The sequence below is a fragment of the Zootoca vivipara genome, chromosome 2 (genome assembly GCF_963506605.1).
Source record: "Zootoca vivipara chromosome 2, rZooViv1.1, whole genome shotgun sequence".
NCBI classification, from domain to species: Eukaryota; Metazoa; Chordata; class Lepidosauria; order Squamata; family Lacertidae; genus Zootoca; species Zootoca vivipara.
In genome coordinates this window covers 18,115,840-18,134,264 of record NC_083277.1, presented here as the reverse complement: position 1 = coordinate 18,134,264, position 18,425 = coordinate 18,115,840, and the positions used below count along the sequence as shown (strand labels likewise).

Genomic DNA, 18,425 nt, shown 5'->3' with positions numbered 1-18,425 from the left:
TGCCAGGGGCTGTCTCTGGGCAGGAACTGTCTGAATGGGTCTTATGCATCACTCACTAGTCCTTAAACCTTGGGTGAGTTGCATTTTATGGACTTGCATGGGCGTAAAGGTCAGACGGTAGCAGACCTGTGGTGTAGATCGAATCTTTAAAAAGGTGTGGGTAATAGAAAATTCTGTTTCAGCTACCAGGAATTCTGCAATCAAAATCCTGCAAATCAAGCAACGTTGGCATACAAACACATTTATTCTGCTTTCAAGGTTCAGATTTAAAACAATTGTTCACAAGGGGAAGAATCGAAAAAGATGGCTGGAAGGACATGGAACAGAGAAAAGGGGAAGATTCAAACAGGAAGGGTGTGGCAGCTGGTGGAAAGTTATAGCCCAGGCTGTGCTTACAAAAAAAGAATAAATATTAAAGTTAGATGTATTTAAAGTTTTGCATGAAGGTCATCCCAACTCTTGCCAAGAACAGCGAGATTCTGTCACCTGTGTAAAAGTATGCATGTTAGGGGCATCGCGTGAGCTGATTTGGGTTGCAATCCAATGCACATTTACCTGTGAGCAAGTTCCCATTGATGTAAATGAGGTATACTTTTGATGTAAATGAGGTATTGATGTAAATGAGGTATACTTTTGAGAAGACACGGTTAAAATTACACTGCACATTTGCTGGACAATTTGCATTATTTTATTACAGGTTTATCCCACCTCTCCCACGAAAACACAAGGTTTTCTCTCTCCCCATTTTAGCTTCACAATGATCCTGTAAGGGAGGCTGAGAGACAGCGACTGGTCACCCAGTGAGCTTCATGCCTGAGTGGGATTTGAACCCTGGTCTCTCAGGTCCAAGTCCGACATGAACCATTACACCACGCTGTCTCTCTCTCTAAAAAATTTTTTTTATCCAAATGGTGTCCTGATAATAAATCAGCAGGTGGTTTTTAAAAAAACAACACAACATCAAAACTTTTAAAAATAAAAATCATTATTGAAACTGCAGGTGGCAAGAACAGGAAGCAGAGGCATTTTCCTCCTGAGTGTGACAGAAAACCTCTTCCTAGTTGATGCCTGCTTTGTGTGAGAGATCTAAAAACAAAGCTTATGTTTATCTTTTCTCGCATGGGAAAATCTATGTAGATTTAATTAAGAGGCAAATCATAACCATACTCAGCTAATCATTCCTTTAACTTGCTTCTTCCAATTAAAATCCGGAATAGGAGACCTGTGCTTCTCCAGCTGTTGTTGAACTCCCATCAACTTTGGATTCTTGTAAGTTGCTTCAGGACTCCTTTTGTGCGACGCGGTACATAAATGGAACTGATTTTGAATTGCTGGTTTTGAACTGACGCCAGTCATCACAGTCAGTGATCAGGAGTGATGGGAGATGGGACACCATTTGGAGGGTCACAAGCCAGTGTAGTGTAGTGGTTAGAATCATAGAGTTGGAAGAGACCACAAGGGTCATCCAGTCCAACCCCCTGCCAAGCAGGAAACACCACCAAAGCATTCCTGACAGGTGGCTGTCAAGCCTCCGCTTAAAGACCGCTAAAGAAGGCGACTCCACCACACTCCTTGGCAGCAAGTTCCACTGTTGTACAGCTCTTACTGTCAGGAAGTTCTTCCTAATGTTTAGGTGGAATCTTCTTTCTTGTAGTTTGAATCCATTGCTCCGTGTCTGCTTCTCTGGAGCAGTAGAAAACAACCTTTCACCCTCTTCTATATGACATCCTTTTATATATTTGAACATGGCTATCATATCACCCCTTAACCTTCTCTTCTCCAGGCTAAACATACCCAGCTCCCTCAGCTGTTCCTCATAAGGCATCATTTCCAGGCCTTTGACCATTTTGGTTGCCCTCCCCTGGACACGTTCCAGCTTGTCAGTATCCTTCTTGAACTGTGGTGCCCAGAACTGGACACAGTACTCCAGGTGAGGTGTGACCAGAGCGGAATACAGTGGTACTATTACTTCCCTTGATCTAGACGCTATACTCCTATTGATGCAGCCCAGAATTGCATTGGCTTTTGTAGCTGCTGCATCACACTGTTGACTCATTGTTAACACTGTTAACACTGTTAAGAGCAGTGGACTCATAATCTGGTGAACCGGGTTCACTTCCCCGCTCCTCCACCTGCAGCTGCTGGGTGACCTTGGGCTAGTCACACTTCTCTGTAGTCTCTCAGCCTCACTCACCTCACAGAGTGTTTGTTGTGGGGGAGGAAGGGAAAGGAGAATGTTAGCTGCTTTGAGACTCCTTAGGGTAGTGATAAAGCAGGATATCAAATCCAAACTCCTCCTCCTCCTCCTGCTGCTGCTGCTGCTCTACACAATATTCAGTTTCTGCTATTTGTGGGCAGGAGCAATGGAACGGGAGTTGAACAACCTTCCAGCATCACCCTCCAACCCCTGGAAAACTTGTCTCTTGTAAAGATGCCCAGTTCTGTCTCATTGCCGCACAGCACGAAGACTAGAACGTTGGCTTGCTTTTAAATGAAAGCTGAATTTATGAGGCGGGATTCTACACCTAAACCAAACCTTTTTGCAGCGGTGCTGAATATACACACAGCATCGTTGAAACACTCAGGGCTCCATACCACGCTTTCACCTACTCCCTGCTCACAGATTTCCAAATTACTTCTCCGACACCACTAGGGCTAAAGAACAACAAAACAAAATTGGTCTTAAAAAAACAATAGTGCTTCTCAGCATGCAATGTGCAGGCACACTGCTCTGGGTAATTTCTTTTTTACTGCTCACACAAAACCTTTGTGTGTATATCCATTTGCAGGCATCATTCCACATACGGATTATTTAAAAACCGAATCAAACCCACCCTACGTCAATTTCTGCTTTGGGGATTAGCAATTTCTGCTTTGGGGATTAGCTGCTTCTGAGGGTTTATTCCAAGATGGCTGCTCATTGGAACGGCAAGCTGCCTGGCCAGGTGATGGCTTATGAGGATTGCGGCATCATAGTGCTTTAAATGTATGGAAAGGGAAGGAGCACATCTCCCTCTGATGGGTCCCTCCCTCAGAGGTATGACCCAGTTAGCAATACAGTGGTACCTTGGTTCTCAAACGCCTTGGTACTCAAACCGCTTGGTTCCCAAATGCCGAAAACACAGAAGTAAGTGTTCCGGTTTTCGAATGTTTTTTGGAAGCCGAACGTCCGATGCGGCTGTTTCCAGGGCGCCTGCACCAATCAGAAGCTGTGCCTTGGTTTTTGAACATTTCGGAAGTCAAACAGACTTCCGAAAAAGCCTCAAAAACAAAAACGCAAAACAAATGGTAAAAACAAAAGTGCCAGACTTAATTCAAACAGACTTCCGAAACGAATTAAGTCTGGCACTTTTGTTTTTACCATTTGTTTTGCGTTTTTGTTTTTGTGACTATGTGGAACTCTGTGACTATGTGGAACGTATCTGAAGAAGTGTGCATGCACACGAAAGCTCATACCTATGACAAACTCAGTTGCTCTCTAAGGTGCTACTGGAAGGAATTTTTTTAAAAAAATTATGTAGAACTCAGTTCAGCTTACTGATTGGGTGGCTGCGGAAATGGATAAAAGCCCCCCATCTAAACAATGGCTATCATCAGTGCAGGTAAGGGGAAAAAATAATTTTAATTTTTATCATCTACAATACTGTCTTATTTATTTTATAGTACGGTACATTGATTATTGCTTTCATTTTATGGATCAATGGTCTTGTTAGAGAGTAAAATTCATGTTAAATTGCTGTTTTAGGGGTTGTTTTAAAAGTCTGGAATGGATTAATCCATTTTGCATTTCTATGGGAAAGCATGCCTTGGTTTTGGAACGGATTTCCAGAATGGATTAAGTTTGAGAACCAAGATACCACTGTACTCCTATTTTTAATTTACTTGTGTCCTCTTGGACCTTCTTCATTCTAGGGTGCCAGTGGTTTAATCTGTGGAGGGAGAGGCTCATTCTCAAAGTTAGACATGACATGTTTCCAGCCTCTGCCACTCTGAGACAGCTGAGTCCAATGAGACCCCCTTGGCAACCAGAACCTGAACTTGCAATACGAACAATTCAGTGGGTCCCACTTCCTTCCTTGTGTCACGCAACTTTGGCTTCTCAGCCCAACTTCAGCTCTTTAACTAGGGGTAAGGGACTTTAGCCAAGCCACACCCACCTGCCAATCACCAGGTGTCATATATGATGTAACGTGCAGGCACATAAAAAGACAGCTGGGTAGGGCCAAAAACGCCTTCCGAAGCAGCAAAGATCAGTTGGTTGGCAGGACCTCAAAGCACAGCACAGGGTCCCTTGCAAAGAGCTCTGTGTGGTGCTTTGACGTGCCGACAATCAACTGAGTGCTGGGCCTTCAAAGCACCGCACCTTACACGATGTGGGCCCTGCTCACCCATCAAATTTGGCCCATGGAGGTGTGTGGAGGCAAGGCAGATACGAACCTGTCTTTCCAGCCAGCTACAGTTGGTTTACTGGGTAAGGGGGAAGTGTTTGTGTGTGTGAACAGCAGAAGAGGCAGCAAAATGGGAGTGAGATTTGCACAGAATCGATCAAGGGGGGTTAGTAGTGGGCATGTGAGCAGCTGGCTGATTCCAGCTTCTGGCTGGGGCTGTCAAACTCTCGGCCTCTTGCCCCAAACCGTTTCCCCCTAAGGTCCTCCATGCATCGCCAGGAGATTTGGCTACCCACTGGAAAGGGCCAACGGGATCTAGCGGAGACGACCAAACTTCCTGCTGCTCCAGCGGGACCCTCCTTTCACCTTCACCTTCCCACCATTCGGGCACGGCCGTTGCCTGCAATGCATCGTCTTGGTTGTTCTGCAGCCGGCATTGGTCATCGGAGACCGCGTGAGCACGCTGGTGCCGGTTGCGGTGGGAGCTGCGGCCGAAGCACTTCCCGCAGTAGGCGCACGGAAAGGGCTTCTCTCCGGTGTGCGAGAGCCGGTGGCGGTCGAAGTGCGAGCTCCAAGCAAAGCCCTTGCCGCAGACATCGCACTGGTAGGGTTTCTCTCCACGGTGCAACCGGCGGTGACGTTCAAGCACCGCCGCGCTGCTGAACCCTTTCCCGCATTCGGGGCACCGGTGGGGCTTGGCCTTGGCATCGTGGAGGCGCCGGTGGGTGGCCAGTGTGGCACCGACAGCAAAGGTCTTGCCGCACTCCCCGCAGCCGTGGGGCCGGGCCCTGGTGTGGATCCGCCGGTGCCTCTCCAAGTGGGAGCCCACCGTGAACCCCCGGCCGCAGTCCCCGCACTCGTAGGGCTTCTCCCCGGTGTGGATCCGCCGGTGCCTCTCCAAGTGCGAGCTCCACCCAAAGCTTTTGTTGCAGTCCGGACACTGGTGAGGCTTCCCGCCGGTGTGGCTGAGCTGGTGTTTGGCCAGAGAGGCAGGGTCCAGGAAGCTGCGGGCGCACTCTGGGCAGGAATGCGGCCCGTTGTTGCTGTGGGCGCGTTGGTGCTTGAGGAGGGCAGAGCACCAGCTAAACCGCCGCCCACATTCCGGGCACTGGTAGGGCTTTTCCCCTGTGTGGACGCGCTGGTGTTTGAGCAGGTTGGAGCTCTGGCTGAAGCGCTTCCCGCAGATTGTGCACGGATAGGGCCGCACCTCGGCCTCGCCCTCAGCCTCCTCCTCCTCCTCCTCCTCGTGCTCCAGAGGCGTCTGAGTGGCTTTATGCTTGAAGCGCTGAGGCTGAGTGATGTGGTTGACCCGCTTGCCGCAATCTGCGCATTTTGAGGGCGGCGCCTCCTCGGGCAGAGCTGCCCCGGCGTGCGTTCGCCTGTGGCGATCCAGGTGCGAGCTCCAGGCGAACGCCCGCCCGCACTCAGGGCACTTGTAGGGCTTCTCGCCTGTGTGGATCCGGCGGTGCCTCTCCAGGTGGGAGCTCCAGGCGAAGCTCTTCCCGCAGTCGGCACACTCGTGGGGCTTCTCTCCCGTGTGGCTCTTGCGGTGCCGCTCCAGGGCCGCCGGCTCGCTGAAGCACTTCCCACAGTCGGGGCAGCGGTTGGGCTTCTCTCCCCCCGGCGCGTGGGTCCGCTGGTGGGTCAGCAGCGTGGAGCTGACGCTGAAGCTCTTCCCGCAGTCGGGGCAGCGGTACGGCCGCTCCCCTGTGTGGGTTCTCTGGTGGATCGTCAGGTCGGAGCGCTGGATGAAGCCCTTCCCACACTCCTCGCACTCGTAGGGCTTCTCTCCCGTGTGGATCTTCTGGTGTTTCACCAAGGCGGACTTGTGGCTGAAGGTTTTGCCACACTGGAGGCAGTTGTTGGGGTTGTGGAGAGCGGCAGGAGGAGGGGGAGGAGGCAGGGATGAAGGCGAAGAGGGGGGCAGGGGGCTCTCAGCCAGGATGCTACTGCTCAGATCAACCCCCTTGGGACTCTCGGAGTCTTTTGCTGCCGGCTCCACCTCCTCGGGGTCCTTCTGTGCAGGAGGATTCTCTTCCTCCATGTTGCCACCGATAGCTGGAGAGACAGGAAGAGGAAAAAGGAGGAGCCAGAGTTACCCAAATTGGCCTGTGACCAGGGCCGAATTTAGGTCTGATGAGGTCCCAAGCTACTGAAGGTAATGGAGCCCTTTATATGTCCAGCTGTCCTTTGTCAACAACAAATTGTCACTTTTTGTGTGTGTGTTGGATATATGCCATATGGTAATTGATGGACCTAATAGGAATCTAAAGTCATTTGCACATGTTGCCCTGCAACCAGTCCATGCAGAATGTAGGCACCCTATATCTAGAAATGAGCAAACCAGTGATATTTTAGGGAGCAGGTGAGCAGGCGAGGGCCATCACTTACATCAGGCATGCCCAACCTGCGGCCCTCCAGATGTTTTGGCCTACAACTCCCATGATCCCTAGCTAACAGGACCAGTGGTCAGGGATGGTGGGAATTGTAGTCCAAAACATCTGGAGGGCCGAAGGTTGGGCATGCCTGACTTACATCATAGGAGCCTACACAAAACAAAACACTGTTGCTGTATGTAGGTTTTATTTTATTTGTTTTTTATCTTATATTTTGGAAATGTACATCCAGTTTTTCCCCCTCCTTTAATTTATTTTGCGCTAAGCTATAGCTTGTTTAGCTCATACATAATTCTGGCACTTCCTGCGGACACTCTCATCTTTAAGCAATTTCCAAATGAAGAGGCAAGAAAATGAGTCAGGGGTGGAGAGACTTCGTGATTGCAGGGTCCACTTTGTTTGGCTTTTTTAATCAGTCAAGGGTAGATAAGTGAGGTGGGGATGGGGATGGACCAGGTGCAATTGGGAATCTGCAGGGGCTGCGCATCCTGTTTCAGCACCAAAGGCAAAACAGGAAGTGCTGCCCTGTGCCACCAGACCTGATGATGTCGCCTGCGCCACCTGCTCTGCTGCCATGGCTACCACTGGTGGAGAATCAGTGCCAGTTTGGGGCAAGATCGTGCTGATTTTGGGTGAGATTTTTTGGCTGCTTCCCATGAGCCATAAACTGGGGTGATTTGCACGTATATACACAGACCTGCATCCAGGTTAGCTGCAGGTGGCGAATTCTAAGGCAAAGCTCTAGAACCCTGCAGCAGTCCTGGTTAAAGACAACCAGATTAATATTTTAATATTTTAATATTTTAATATTTTAATATTTTAATATTTTAATATTTTAATATTTTAATATTTTAATATTTTAATATTTTAATATTTTAATATTCATATTAATATTTTACAGACAACGAACCCCGAGGCCAAGCAGTAAGTGATTAGCACAAGACCAGCCAGCCATGCTAAGCTATCAAGGGTCAAAAAAACAAAACCCCTTTGGTGATCTACTGCAAATAACCCAGAGATCTACTAGCAGACCTCACTCTGCCTTCTGCTCAGCCCTGTTTTAAGTTCTTATGAATGATAGAACTGTAGAGTTGGAAGGGACCACAGGGGTAATCTAATGAGTCCAACGCCCTGCAATGCAGGAATCTTTTGCCCGACGCGGGGCTTGAACCCACAACCCTGAGATCCTCGTGCTTTACCAAGAGTTGTGTTTCAAGGCATTGTAAACAACAAAGCTAAATGCATTCTGCAATAGTACCCTCATACTCTGAGGTTCTTCTGCAGAAACCCCATTGAAATGAATAAGAAGCATAGAACGACATGTCTGCATTCTTGCGGCGAATTTCCTGTTCATTTTAATGAGGATTACACAGTAGATGGTTTATGCTGGTTGTTTGGTAGACTTCAGGATTAAAAATAATATAATAATTTATTATTTATACCCCACCCATCCGGCTGGGTATCCCCAGCCACTCTGGGTGGCTCCCAAGGGTAAAGGGACCCCTGACCATTAGGTCCAGTCGTGACCGACTCTGGGGTTTCGGTGCTCATCTCGCGTTATTGGCCGAGGGAGCCAGCGTATAGCTTCCAGGTCATGTGGCCAGCATGACAAAGCCGCTTCTGGCAAACCAGAGCAGCACACGGAAACACCGTTTACCTTCCCACCTATTTATCTACTTGCACTTTGACGTGCTTTCGAACTGCTAGGTTGGCAGGACTGGAGCTGGGACTGAGCAACGGGAGCTCACCCTGTTGCAGGGATTTGAACTGCCAACCTTCTGATCGGCAAGCCCTAGGCCAGGGGTCAGCAACCTTTTTCAGCCGTGGGCCGGTTGACCATTCCTCAGACCATGTGGTGGGCCAGACTATTTTTTTTGGGGGGGGGGGAATGAACGAATTCCTAGGCCCCACAAATAACCCAGAGATGCATTTTAAATAAAAGCACATATTCTACTCATGTAAAAACACGCTGATCCCTGGACCGTCTGTAGACTGGATTGAGAAGGCGATTGGGCCGTATCCGGCCCACGGGCCTGAGGTTGCCTACCCCTGCCCTAGGCTCTGTGATTTAACCCACAGCGCCACCCGGGTTCAAATATATTAAAAACATTATACAGCAATAAACATTAAAAACTTCCTTAAACAGGGCTGCCTTCAGATGTCTTCTAAAAGTAAGATAGTTGCTTATTTCCTTGACATTTGGCGGGAGGGTGTTTTACAGGGCAGGTGCCACCACCGAGAAGGCCCTCTGCCTGGTTCCCTGTAACCTCACTTCTCGCAGGGAGGGAGCTGCCAGAAGGCCCTCGGCGCTGGACCACTGTGTACTCAGGAACTCTGTACAACTTTAGGATTCCAATAACACTTCTCCTTTTGTGCCGTGAGCCCCATGACTGCCTGTGCACCCCACTCTCATGTCCTCTGACAGCCAGCCAGCCAGCTGCTGTCTATACACTGGAGCAAAATATATGGAGTCTGGCTCTCTGCCATTAAGCTCCCTGTGTGATTCAGAACACCAGAGCAGCCCTTCAGCCCCAGTGTGTGGAAGCCAGGACTGGCAGGGCTTATTCTGAATATCTGTAGCAAAGAATTTTAGGAAAGCCCATGACTCACCTGGAAGGACGACTCCCGGGTCCTGCAGCTCAAAGGATGTCGCCTCATCTCCTTGTTCCAATCGGGATAGCAAGTCAGGCTTGGACAGTGGAAATTCTTCTCAGTTGAAAAGATGGTTGAAAAGATTGGGGGTGGGGGGTGGGGCGAAGAGGAGGGAATGCAGCTTTAGTTCAGCTTATAAAACAACCACCGCCACCCATATTTCAACTATTTTTAGGCCAATGTGGGCAGGATCTCCTGCTAAATCTATGGGTGATTTGAAAGAGATCAGTAAGTGTTGTTGACTCCCCATGTTTTAAACAACAGCAACAAACCCACACCCACCCCAATATTCGGCTTCTGAAACTAAGAATGTTTGGGGCGATGAGACCAATAATTATTTTTTATATAAAAAGATTGTGAGCTCAGTGTTGATACTGAAAGCAGAATATCAATCTGAACGGTGGAATCCCTCTCTGTTTACTCAATGGTCAGGGAACTGAACTTTGAACCTGTTTATTTTCATGCCTTATTTGTCTATTCACTATGCAAGCTCAGAATTCCCAAAAGTCTCATCCCTTTTCCTTTTCTTTTAAAAGAAGTCTGGGCTCTCATGGTTGCAAAGAACTGGAAATTCTCCAGTGTAACTTGAAAGCTGGCACACAAAGAAATCAATGTATACTGCAAAACGTTGCTGTACCAATTTAGCATTTCTTACTTTTAAGCTGACAGCAGCAATTACACCAAGCGACAAAATCGTAGACATTTTGGCACATCTCTTCTCACTCCTGCCGCCACCCTGATAGAAATATGAACACTCCCAGATACAAAATGGAGTTCATCCCCCCCCCCCGATGGCAAGCAGAGAGGGCACCGCTCCCTTAGCAATAGACTCTATGAAGATGTGTGTCAACCCCCTGCCCCACCCCCAGTAATCTGGGTTTTCAAGAAAAAAATTGAATTTGAAAATAACCTGGGGAATTTTCCTTTGCAAATTAGGGTTATCTGCATAGGGCTAATTTCCATCAGAACCATTTTCAGCTTGCATCGGAAAATGTTGCAAAGCCCTAGAGAGTGATCTCGTTTAGCAGCATGCACATTTTACTTGTATTTAGTAAACGAAGCTGAACAGTTTGAAGTTTGCCTAATATTTGATTTGTAATTAGTTTTCACGACTGAACTTATGAAACAGATGACTTTCCGCAGAAGAAAAACAATCACGTTTTGGAGATTTTTCTGCTTCACGTCACTGGCTTCCCCCTGTAAAAGTTTATGGGTGGAGGAGGAGGAGGAGGAGGAGGAGGCACCCAACATCACCCTACCAAGTGCCATCAGCGTCTCGTAGCTCTCCTGCATGACATCGTGGTACAAGGCCTTCTGCCGGGGATCCAGCAGCACATACTGCTCCATTGCCACCAGCAGCCACAGCAGCTCAGACAGATCGCAGCCTCTGGAAGAACAAGCAGCAGGTCCCATTGGCCAAACTCCAGGATTTAGGTCTGATGAGGCCCTAAGCTACTGAAGGTAATGGGGCCCTTTATATGTCCAGCTGTCCTTGGTCAACAACAAATTGTTGCTGTTTTTTGCTATATGGTATTTTACAGACCTAATAGGTACAGTATCTAAAGCCATTTGCACATAACAAATAGGAGCTTACACAACACAAAACACTGTTGCTGTATGTAGGTTTTATTTTATTTGTTTTTTCTTATATTTTGGAAATGTACATCCAGTTGTTGTTTTTCCTTTAAATTTTTTTGGGGGCCCCAGGAGAGCGGGGCCCTAAGCTATAGCTTGTTTAGCTTATATGTAAATCCAGCACTGAACTGGAGGTTATGGGCAACACTAAGCAAATGATGACTTGATTTCACGCTCTACATTTTAGACTGGATTTTATTGCAAAATGTCTCAGGGTGCCTTTGCTGAGAGGGGGTGAGCTATACCTTTGAATGGGTGGGTGTATATATTTATTTGTCTTATTTCATAAAATTTATACAATGCTTCATTGTTAAACAAAAAACAAAAAAACCCCAAACAGAATAAAACAATACAATTTTTGGTAAAAACAACTACTGAAAACATTTCTTAAAGAATTAAAATTGTCCTGTAAGCTAAAAACACATAGCAAAACCCCACCGACCTGGGTAGACTTGCCTGAAGAAAAAAGTCCTTAGCAGGCGCCGAAAAGGACACAGTGGAAGTACTTGCTTGATATCAAACCAGCAGAGAGTTCCAAAGTGTAGGTGCTGCCACACTAAAATATCTAATTATTACAAATGCAGGCTGAATATTTCTGTGGCATTGTGGCAGTGCCCGTTCCGCAGATGGAAGCAGCTAAGTGGCCATATTCGGGGGTCAGGTGAGCTCAGAAGTCAACTGCTCCTAATAAGCTATTGAGGGCTTTATACACGGATAAAAACATCTTTAATTTGGCTCGGTAGCAATAAATAGATATACTGCATGCTCATACATCCTCATACTTTTCTCATGGGGGGGGGGGGGAGGAACGCCTTCAGTTCCATGACACAAACAGATACAAGCTCGCCTGCTTCTGTCACCATCCCTTATTACCTTTCCACTTTTCTTCCCCTGTCAGGACTCAGGGATTCGTTTAACTGCCAAGCATCCAAACATAATATAATATAAATAGGGTATTCTCTGTCTCGCCTTCTTGTAACACTAAAATATAAATTAAAAACCTTCCTCCCCTAACACACCTGTGAAGTTGTTAAAGGTCCGGCGGGCGGGGGGCAGGGAGGAGCAAACTTCTCACGTGGCTGTCAAAAGACCACCACAAAAACCCCTGTGCTGAAATAAAAGAGATGTAATCCCTAGCGGAAATGCTGCTGTCAAATAAGGATGTGTTTTGGGCTGTGCTTTGAGGGCTATGTTAATTTTTAAAAAAACGCTGAAGGATATAACTGCAGGGTTTCCCCAAAGCTTCCCACCCCCTTTTCTGGTGGTGTTTCGTTTGGTTTCTGAATCCCACCCCCCAACAAAACGTGCCGTGTCGTTTTGCAGCACAAGCCACAGCAAGCATCCAAAGAAAGCGGTGCTTCTTTGCAAGTGGGTTTTCCGCCCCACAAACGCATCGTCGGGTGGGGGAAGCTGTGGAAAAGAGGGTTTTTCGAAACCGCAAACATGCCTGCTGTTTTTAAAGTGCCCCCCACCCTCCACTGCTCTCCCTATTGATCAGATGCATAGATTGATCGGGGGAGGGGAATCCCCCTGCCTTGTGTTTGCTGCGTAAAAAGCAGCACCGCCGCCGCGCCTCGGGCGTTGCAGGTTGGAAAGGGAGGCTTTAAAATGGAGGCTTTCAAAAAAAGAAAAGAAAGAAAAAGACTCTTTTTCTCTCCGTCTCTCCCTTGAGCACAACTGCTCCGTCTTCCCGATCTCTTCTGGGTTACCTGGAGTCTCCGGCTGCTGAAGGGTTAAGGGCTGCGAGCGGCGCCCGCGGATGCCCCACGAGGCTGAGCCTGGCCAGCGGCAGTTTTCCCTCCGGTCGGCCGCCCGGTCGAACGCCGCGCTTCGCCGGGAGGAGCAGCTGCGGCTGCCTGGTCGCTACGGGGGATCCCGCAGCTGGGGTGACCTAGGAAGCTCAGCCCCCTGATATCCTGGGTGGGAAAGAATAGAGAGCTTGGGAAAGGCAGGGAACGACGAGATCCCCTCCTTCAGCTGTAGCCAGAGCCCTCTGGTGGTCGTGCCTGCGACGCCTCTTCCTCGCCTGCTCTCCTTGCGTCAGCCAGATCATTCCCCTCCAAAAAGAGGGAGAATTAAAAGTGGTCTCCCAAATACTGTGCTGACCTTAAGCCCTAAATGGCCTTGGCCCAGTATACCTGAAGGAGTGTCTCCACCCCCATCGTTCAGCTAGGACATTGAGATTCACCTCCCAGGGTCTTCTGGCTGCAAAAGATTTTAAAAAATTCCTTCCAGTAGCACCTTATAGACCAACTAAGTTTGTCATAGGTATGAGCTTTCGTGTGCATGCACACTTCTTCAGATACACTGAAACAGAAGTCACCAGACCATTATGTATAGTCAGAGGGTGGGGAGGGGTATTACTCAGAAGGGTGGTGGGAATGGGTGAGGTTTACCACTCCTATCAGCCAATCACCCATTCCCACCACCCTTCTGAGTAATACCCCTCCCCACCCTCTCACTATACATAAGGGTCTGGTGACTTCTGTTTCAGTGTATCTGAAGAAGTGTGCATGCACACGAAAGCTCATACCTATGACAAACTTAGTTGGTCTCTAAGGTGCTACTGGAAGGATTTTTTTTTCTTTTTCGACTACGTCAGGGAACCAGGCAGAGGGCCTTCTCAGTAGTGGCATCCACCCTGTGGAACATCTTCCCATCAGATGTCAAGGAGATAAAGAACTACACAACTTTTGGAAGACATCTGAAGCCAGCCCTGTGTAGGAAGTTTTTTAATGTTTGATTTTTTTTATATGTGTTGTAAGCTGCCCAGAGTGGCTGGGGCAACCCAGCCAGATGGGCGGGGTATACAGAATAAAAATTATTGTTGTCATTGTTGTTATTATTTTTATTATGCAATACCTACATAGTTTGTAACACACACAAAAGATCCATAAAAAAGAAGCGGGCAGATGCATTCAAATCAAGGCTTTTCCAAACCACATAGTATTTTACAAAATGCCAAAAGACACGTCTGTCAAAAGACACAAAATGTAAAAAGAACCTAGACTTGAAAGCTCTTCCACACAGAGGATATTTTTGTAATTGCCCTAAGGGTGGACTCTCTCATTATGCCGAATAAGACTTGAACGTATACTGAAGCCTTTGCCACAGTCGAAGCACTGATAGGGTCGCTCACCAGTGTGGGTTCTATAATGATAGACGAGTTTCATGCGCTCATTAAATCTTTTCCCACAATCAGGACACTGGAATGGCTTCTCTCCAGTGTGAAGTCTCTGGTGCTGGGTCAGGGCTGATTTCACTCTGAAGCTCTTGCCGCAGTGGGAGCACTGGTGAGGCTTCTCCCCTGTGTGGATCTTCTGGTGACCGACAAGAGTTGACCGGACTTGGAAGCTCTTGCCGCACTCATGGCATTTGTGAGGCCTGTTGGCTGTGTGACTCATCCGATGCCGCTTAAGGGTTGATTTCCAAGCAAAACTTTTCCCACAGTCCTTGCAAGCGTAGCATCTTTCTCTTGCAGTAGAGGCAACATGTTTAAAGAGGACTGAACTATTCCTTAAGGTGTTTTCAGAGGGATTCAGTTCAGTGAAGATCTCTGAGTGGCCTACAAAGTCAGAGCCGAAAGGGGGACATTTTTCACATTCAGGCCACATGTAGGACGATGTTCCTCTGGGGTGCCTTTTCTCAGGTGTGACATACCCTGATGTGCTTGTGTATGTTTTCCCAGGCCAAGCAGAAGTGTAGTCAACCACTTCTTGTTTGGTTTGTAAGTGGATTTGTGGATTGTGGTTTTCTTCCAAATTGCTTCCAAAATGAAATGCGTTTTCTTCTTCCTTCCATGAGTAGCTTTCTTGCTGATCACTTTGCTGTGGCCAGTACCAGCTCACATTATCTTCTTCTTCCTTAATATGCCAGGAAGGAATCTCATTCCCTTTGTCTTTAGGATCATCCTGCCAAAACTTGCATTCTGAATTCATTTCCACCGTAATGATATCTGGAACAACAACAACAACAACGACAAAATAGCATTCTCCCATTGGACATTCTTGCATCTCAGGTGGTTGGATTAGATGACCATCTCTATATCCCTTCCCACTCTATAATTCTATGACCCAACGAAGCTGAAAGTTGAGAGATTCAGGACAGACATGGAAGCTGCTCTCCCCAAGAGGTAGTGTAGGCCACCAAACTGGACGGCTTTAAAAGAGGATTAGCCAAATTCATAGAGGACAGTGCTATTGATGACTGCTAGCAAGAATGGCTAGGTTCTGCCTCTACTTTTGGAGGATATATACCTTCCCTTCTGAATGCCAATTGCCAGGAATCACAAATGGGGAGATTGCTTTGCAATCAGGTCCTGCATGCCTCTTTTCTTATGGGCATCTGTTTGGTCACTGTAGGGAAAGAGGATGCAAGACTTTGCCCTTTGAGCATTGTGGCTCTCCAAGTCCTCCAGCAGAATCCTTTCCTGTTCCCTTAAAACTGCAAATTCCAGGGACTAACCTTAGCCCTCCTGCCCAGCAAGTGTGTGCCCGACTGCTGCACTGTCCCCCTCTCAGTGCATTGAAGACAGCATGCGTCAGCGACAAAGGAGCAGAATATGGTGCCTCTGAGTCTCAAAAACCAAGAGATGGCCCTACATAACACAGGGGAAATTCTGCTGAGTCAGAGGTGGCTGGTGGGTTGGAAGGCAGGGAGCCCAATCAGTAGGCGGAGCCAATGAGAGGCGGAGCCAATTCATTATACTGTGGTCTCCCTATTCCTCCATGCTAAGTTCTACAAGGGAAACTCAGACTTAGGTGGGGGAAGCTGGTAGCCACTGCTGCCCTTGTAAGTCAGAAGGCAAACACATGGTGGTGTGTGTGTGTGATGGATGGCAGGCTGTAATTGGTGGGGCAGTGCCTCCTCCACCCTAATGGACCAGCCCCCAATGATTCACAGCCATAGCTGCCAAGTTCTCCCTTTTTTAAAGGGAAATTCCCTTATGCTGAATAGGCTTCCTCGCAAGAAAAGGGAAAACTTGGCAACTATGTTCACAGCCCTCCAAGCTCCCTCTGTCGATTCTTTGTGAAGCAGCCAGGACAGCCCTATATTTCCTCTGCATCAAAGAGAGTGCCATAGGTGGTATCTTTTATTTTTATTATTTCCCTGACCCTTCAATGCAAGATCCCAGGGTGGGTTCCAACAATATAAAGATGCACTATTCAAATCCGTTAACAGCAACCTGCAGAGCTTACCGCTTGCTTTGTTTGCAAAATGTCATTGCTTTGTTTTTAAATTGAGGGTCCCTTTGCTGCCCTGGACTCCTGGGGGCAGACGGGAGAATTATAAATTCAATAACTGGCTAAGTAAATAAAATAATTTACCTGGATTGGTAACAGTGCAAGCTGAGACTGGATGTATGGATTCAGGCTGTTAAAGTCAAAAAGAAAGAGAGTGAGTGACAAGCATTCCTCATTTATCTCCTATCCCAAATCCCTTCCCTCTTTTCCCCAAGGTTTGCTCACCAGTATGGATGCTGGGATCCCTGTTTCAGACTTTTTAAGACTGGCAGCTTTTGTTTGTGATGTGTTGCTATCTGACAGCTGAAGCACTGAAAAAGCAATGGTGATCTGTAAAAGAAATGCTTCACCGACAACTGAATTCTACCTTTTGGCTCAGGAGACCCCAATCCAGGTTGCATAAAAGTAAAGGTAAAGGTACCCCTGACCATTAGGTCCAGTCGTGGATGACTCTGGGCTTGCGATGCTCATCTCGCTTTATTGGCCAAGGGAGCCGGCGTACAGCTTCCGGGTCATGTGGCCAGCATGAATAAGCTGCTTCTGGTGAACCAGAGCAGAGCACGGAAACGCTATTTACCTTCCCGCTGGAGCGGTACCTATTTATCTACCTGCACTTTGATGTGCTTTCGAGCTGCTAGGTGGGCAGGAGCTGGGACCGAGCAACGGGAGCTCACCCCGTTGCAGGGATTCGAACCGCAACATGACAAAGTGAGCGGTTACTCAGCTGATGAGTATAAGAGAGAAAGAATAATTGTTTCATGCATGATATATAATCCTCATCTCAACTTTGCTAAAAAGCTTGCATCAACAAGTCCTCCTTCACTGGCTCTGTTCATCCAGCAACAAAGAGAAGGCAAGAGTTCTTACCCATTGATGATGACCCGCTCTCATCACTCTCCTTAATGACTTTCCAGTAAAGGGTCTTTTGCCTGGGGTTCACTGAAGCCTGCTCACTTTCGGAAAGGGACGCCGATGGCTCCTCAAAGTTCACTGGCAACTGAAAAATGTGCACACCTAAAAATTTGTTTGCTGTATAGTCACAACCAAAAGTTTAGATTCCTGAGAAACAGAGGTTGGTTTTTGTTGTTGTTTGGTAGTTGGAACACATTTCTGGAGCTGGTGGTTTTGCAGAGTTTATGTGAGGTTCATAGTAGCAGCCAGAAGGAAAAAATATTTTCATTTTCCACCAGCTGCAGAGCAAAATTTCTGACCCACATTGTCTAGCCCAGGTGTGGACAACCTTTGACCCTCTATATCAGTGTTTCCCAAACTTGGGTCTCTGGCTGGTTTTTTTGGACTACAGTTCCCATCATCCCTGACCACTGGTCTTGCTTAGCTAGGGATGATGGGAGTTGTAGTCCAAAAACAGCCGGAGACCCAAGCTTGGGAAACGCTGCTCCAGATCATGGGCGTAGCCAAGGAGGGCATGGGGGGGGACTGCCCACCCTAGATCAAGTAAAACAATAGAAATAACTAACTGACCAATCACATTGGTTCTGCCCCCCTAACATAAAATCCACGCTCCAGAACTACAACCTCCATCATCCCTGGCTATTGGTCATGCTTGTTGGGGCTGATGGGAATCGTAGTTCATCAACATCTGGAGGATCAAAGGTTCCTCACATCTGGCCTAGCCTAATACAGGTAGGCAATATTATAGATTTTGAATCACCAGAATTAGTCATTGCACAAATCCTTCAGCATTCCTCACCTTGGCGACGACTTCAGCTGGTTCTCGCTGCTGCAGGGCAGCCTCCACCACCTGAGCAATTTCTTTGCTGCTGATGCTGATGCTGGCCGGCCCTCTAGCTCTCAGGCAAACTTGCAACTCCTCTGGAAGCAGAGACAAGAATTGTTCCAGGATGATCATATCCACAATCTGTTCCTTGGTGCGTTCTTGAGGGCGCAGCCATCGATGAGCAGCATCGCTCAGGCGGGACAGTGTCTCCAGAGGAGTTTCTCCAAGCAGGACAGTTCTCTGGCGGAACATCTGCCGATGAGATTCCTGGCTGGCCAGACCCAACGCCTTAGTCTCAGCAGGGGTGCCAGCTTGGGCCTCCATCTTGGATGGGGGACATGACTGAGGAAACTTTCCAGGGAATAGAGAGGCT

At 47.7% G+C, this 18,425-nt stretch overlaps 2 protein-coding genes across 3 annotated transcripts; both read right to left on the bottom strand.

Moving 5' to 3' along the window:
* Nucleotides 1-13,048, bottom strand: LOC118080916 (zinc finger protein 345-like). 2 transcript variants are annotated; one of them, XM_035106944.2, is made up of 4 exons: nt 12,781-13,048; nt 10,696-10,823; nt 9,395-9,490; nt 1-6,446 (listed from the first exon to the last, which is right to left on the bottom strand). In XM_035106944.2, exons 2-4 carry the CDS (start codon nt 10,781-10,783, stop codon nt 4,546-4,548), a joined length of 2,085 nt encoding a protein of 694 aa, XP_034962835.2. In that variant the 5' UTR covers nt 10,784-10,823; nt 12,781-13,048; the 3' UTR covers nt 1-4,545. The 2 variants fall into 2 exon arrangements, with proteins under 2 accessions (XP_034962835.2, XP_060126828.1); XM_060270845.1 differs by lacking the exon at nt 12,781-13,048 and having other exon boundaries at nt 10,696-11,272.
* Nucleotides 13,049-13,970: 922 nt separating this feature from the next.
* On the bottom strand, nt 13,971-18,376 carry LOC118080087 (zinc finger and SCAN domain-containing protein 2-like). Its single transcript, XM_035105018.2, has 3 exons — nt 18,026-18,376; nt 17,182-17,311; nt 13,971-14,636 (listed from the first exon to the last, which is right to left on the bottom strand). The coding sequence occupies exons 1-3, from the start codon at nt 18,374-18,376 to the stop codon at nt 14,122-14,124; spliced, it is 996 nt and encodes a 331-aa protein (XP_034960909.1). The 3' UTR covers nt 13,971-14,121.
* Nucleotides 18,377-18,425: the final 49 nt, after the last annotated feature.

What these genes read in the sequence shown, in the direction of transcription:
- LOC118080916 (XM_060270845.1), bottom strand. Translation starts at nt 10,849, where the DNA reads ATGGGACCTGCTGCTTGTTCTTCCAGAGGCTGCGATCTGTCTGAGCTG. An exon ending in CGAGACGCTGATGGCACTTG is followed by an intron (nt 9,491 to 10,695) that starts GTAGGGTGATGT and finishes TCAACTGAGAAG; the next exon opens with AATTTCCACTGTCCAAGCCT. An exon ending in CCCGGGAGTCGTCCTTCCAG is followed by an intron (nt 6,447 to 9,394) that starts GTGAGTCATGGG and finishes CTGTCTCTCCAG; the next exon opens with CTATCGGTGGCAACATGGAG.
- LOC118080087 (XM_035105018.2), bottom strand. Translation starts at nt 18,376, where the DNA reads ATGGAGGCCCAAGCTGGCACCCCTGCTGAGACTAAGGCGTTGGGTCTG. An exon ending in CAGCTGAAGTCGTCGCCAAG is followed by an intron (nt 17,312 to 18,025) that starts GTGAGGAATGCT and finishes CACATTTTTCAG; the next exon opens with TTGCCAGTGAACTTTGAGGA. An exon ending in GAGCGGGTCATCATCAATGG is followed by an intron (nt 14,637 to 17,181) that starts GTAAGAACTCTT and finishes CTGACTTTGTAG; the next exon opens with GCCACTCAGAGATCTTCACT.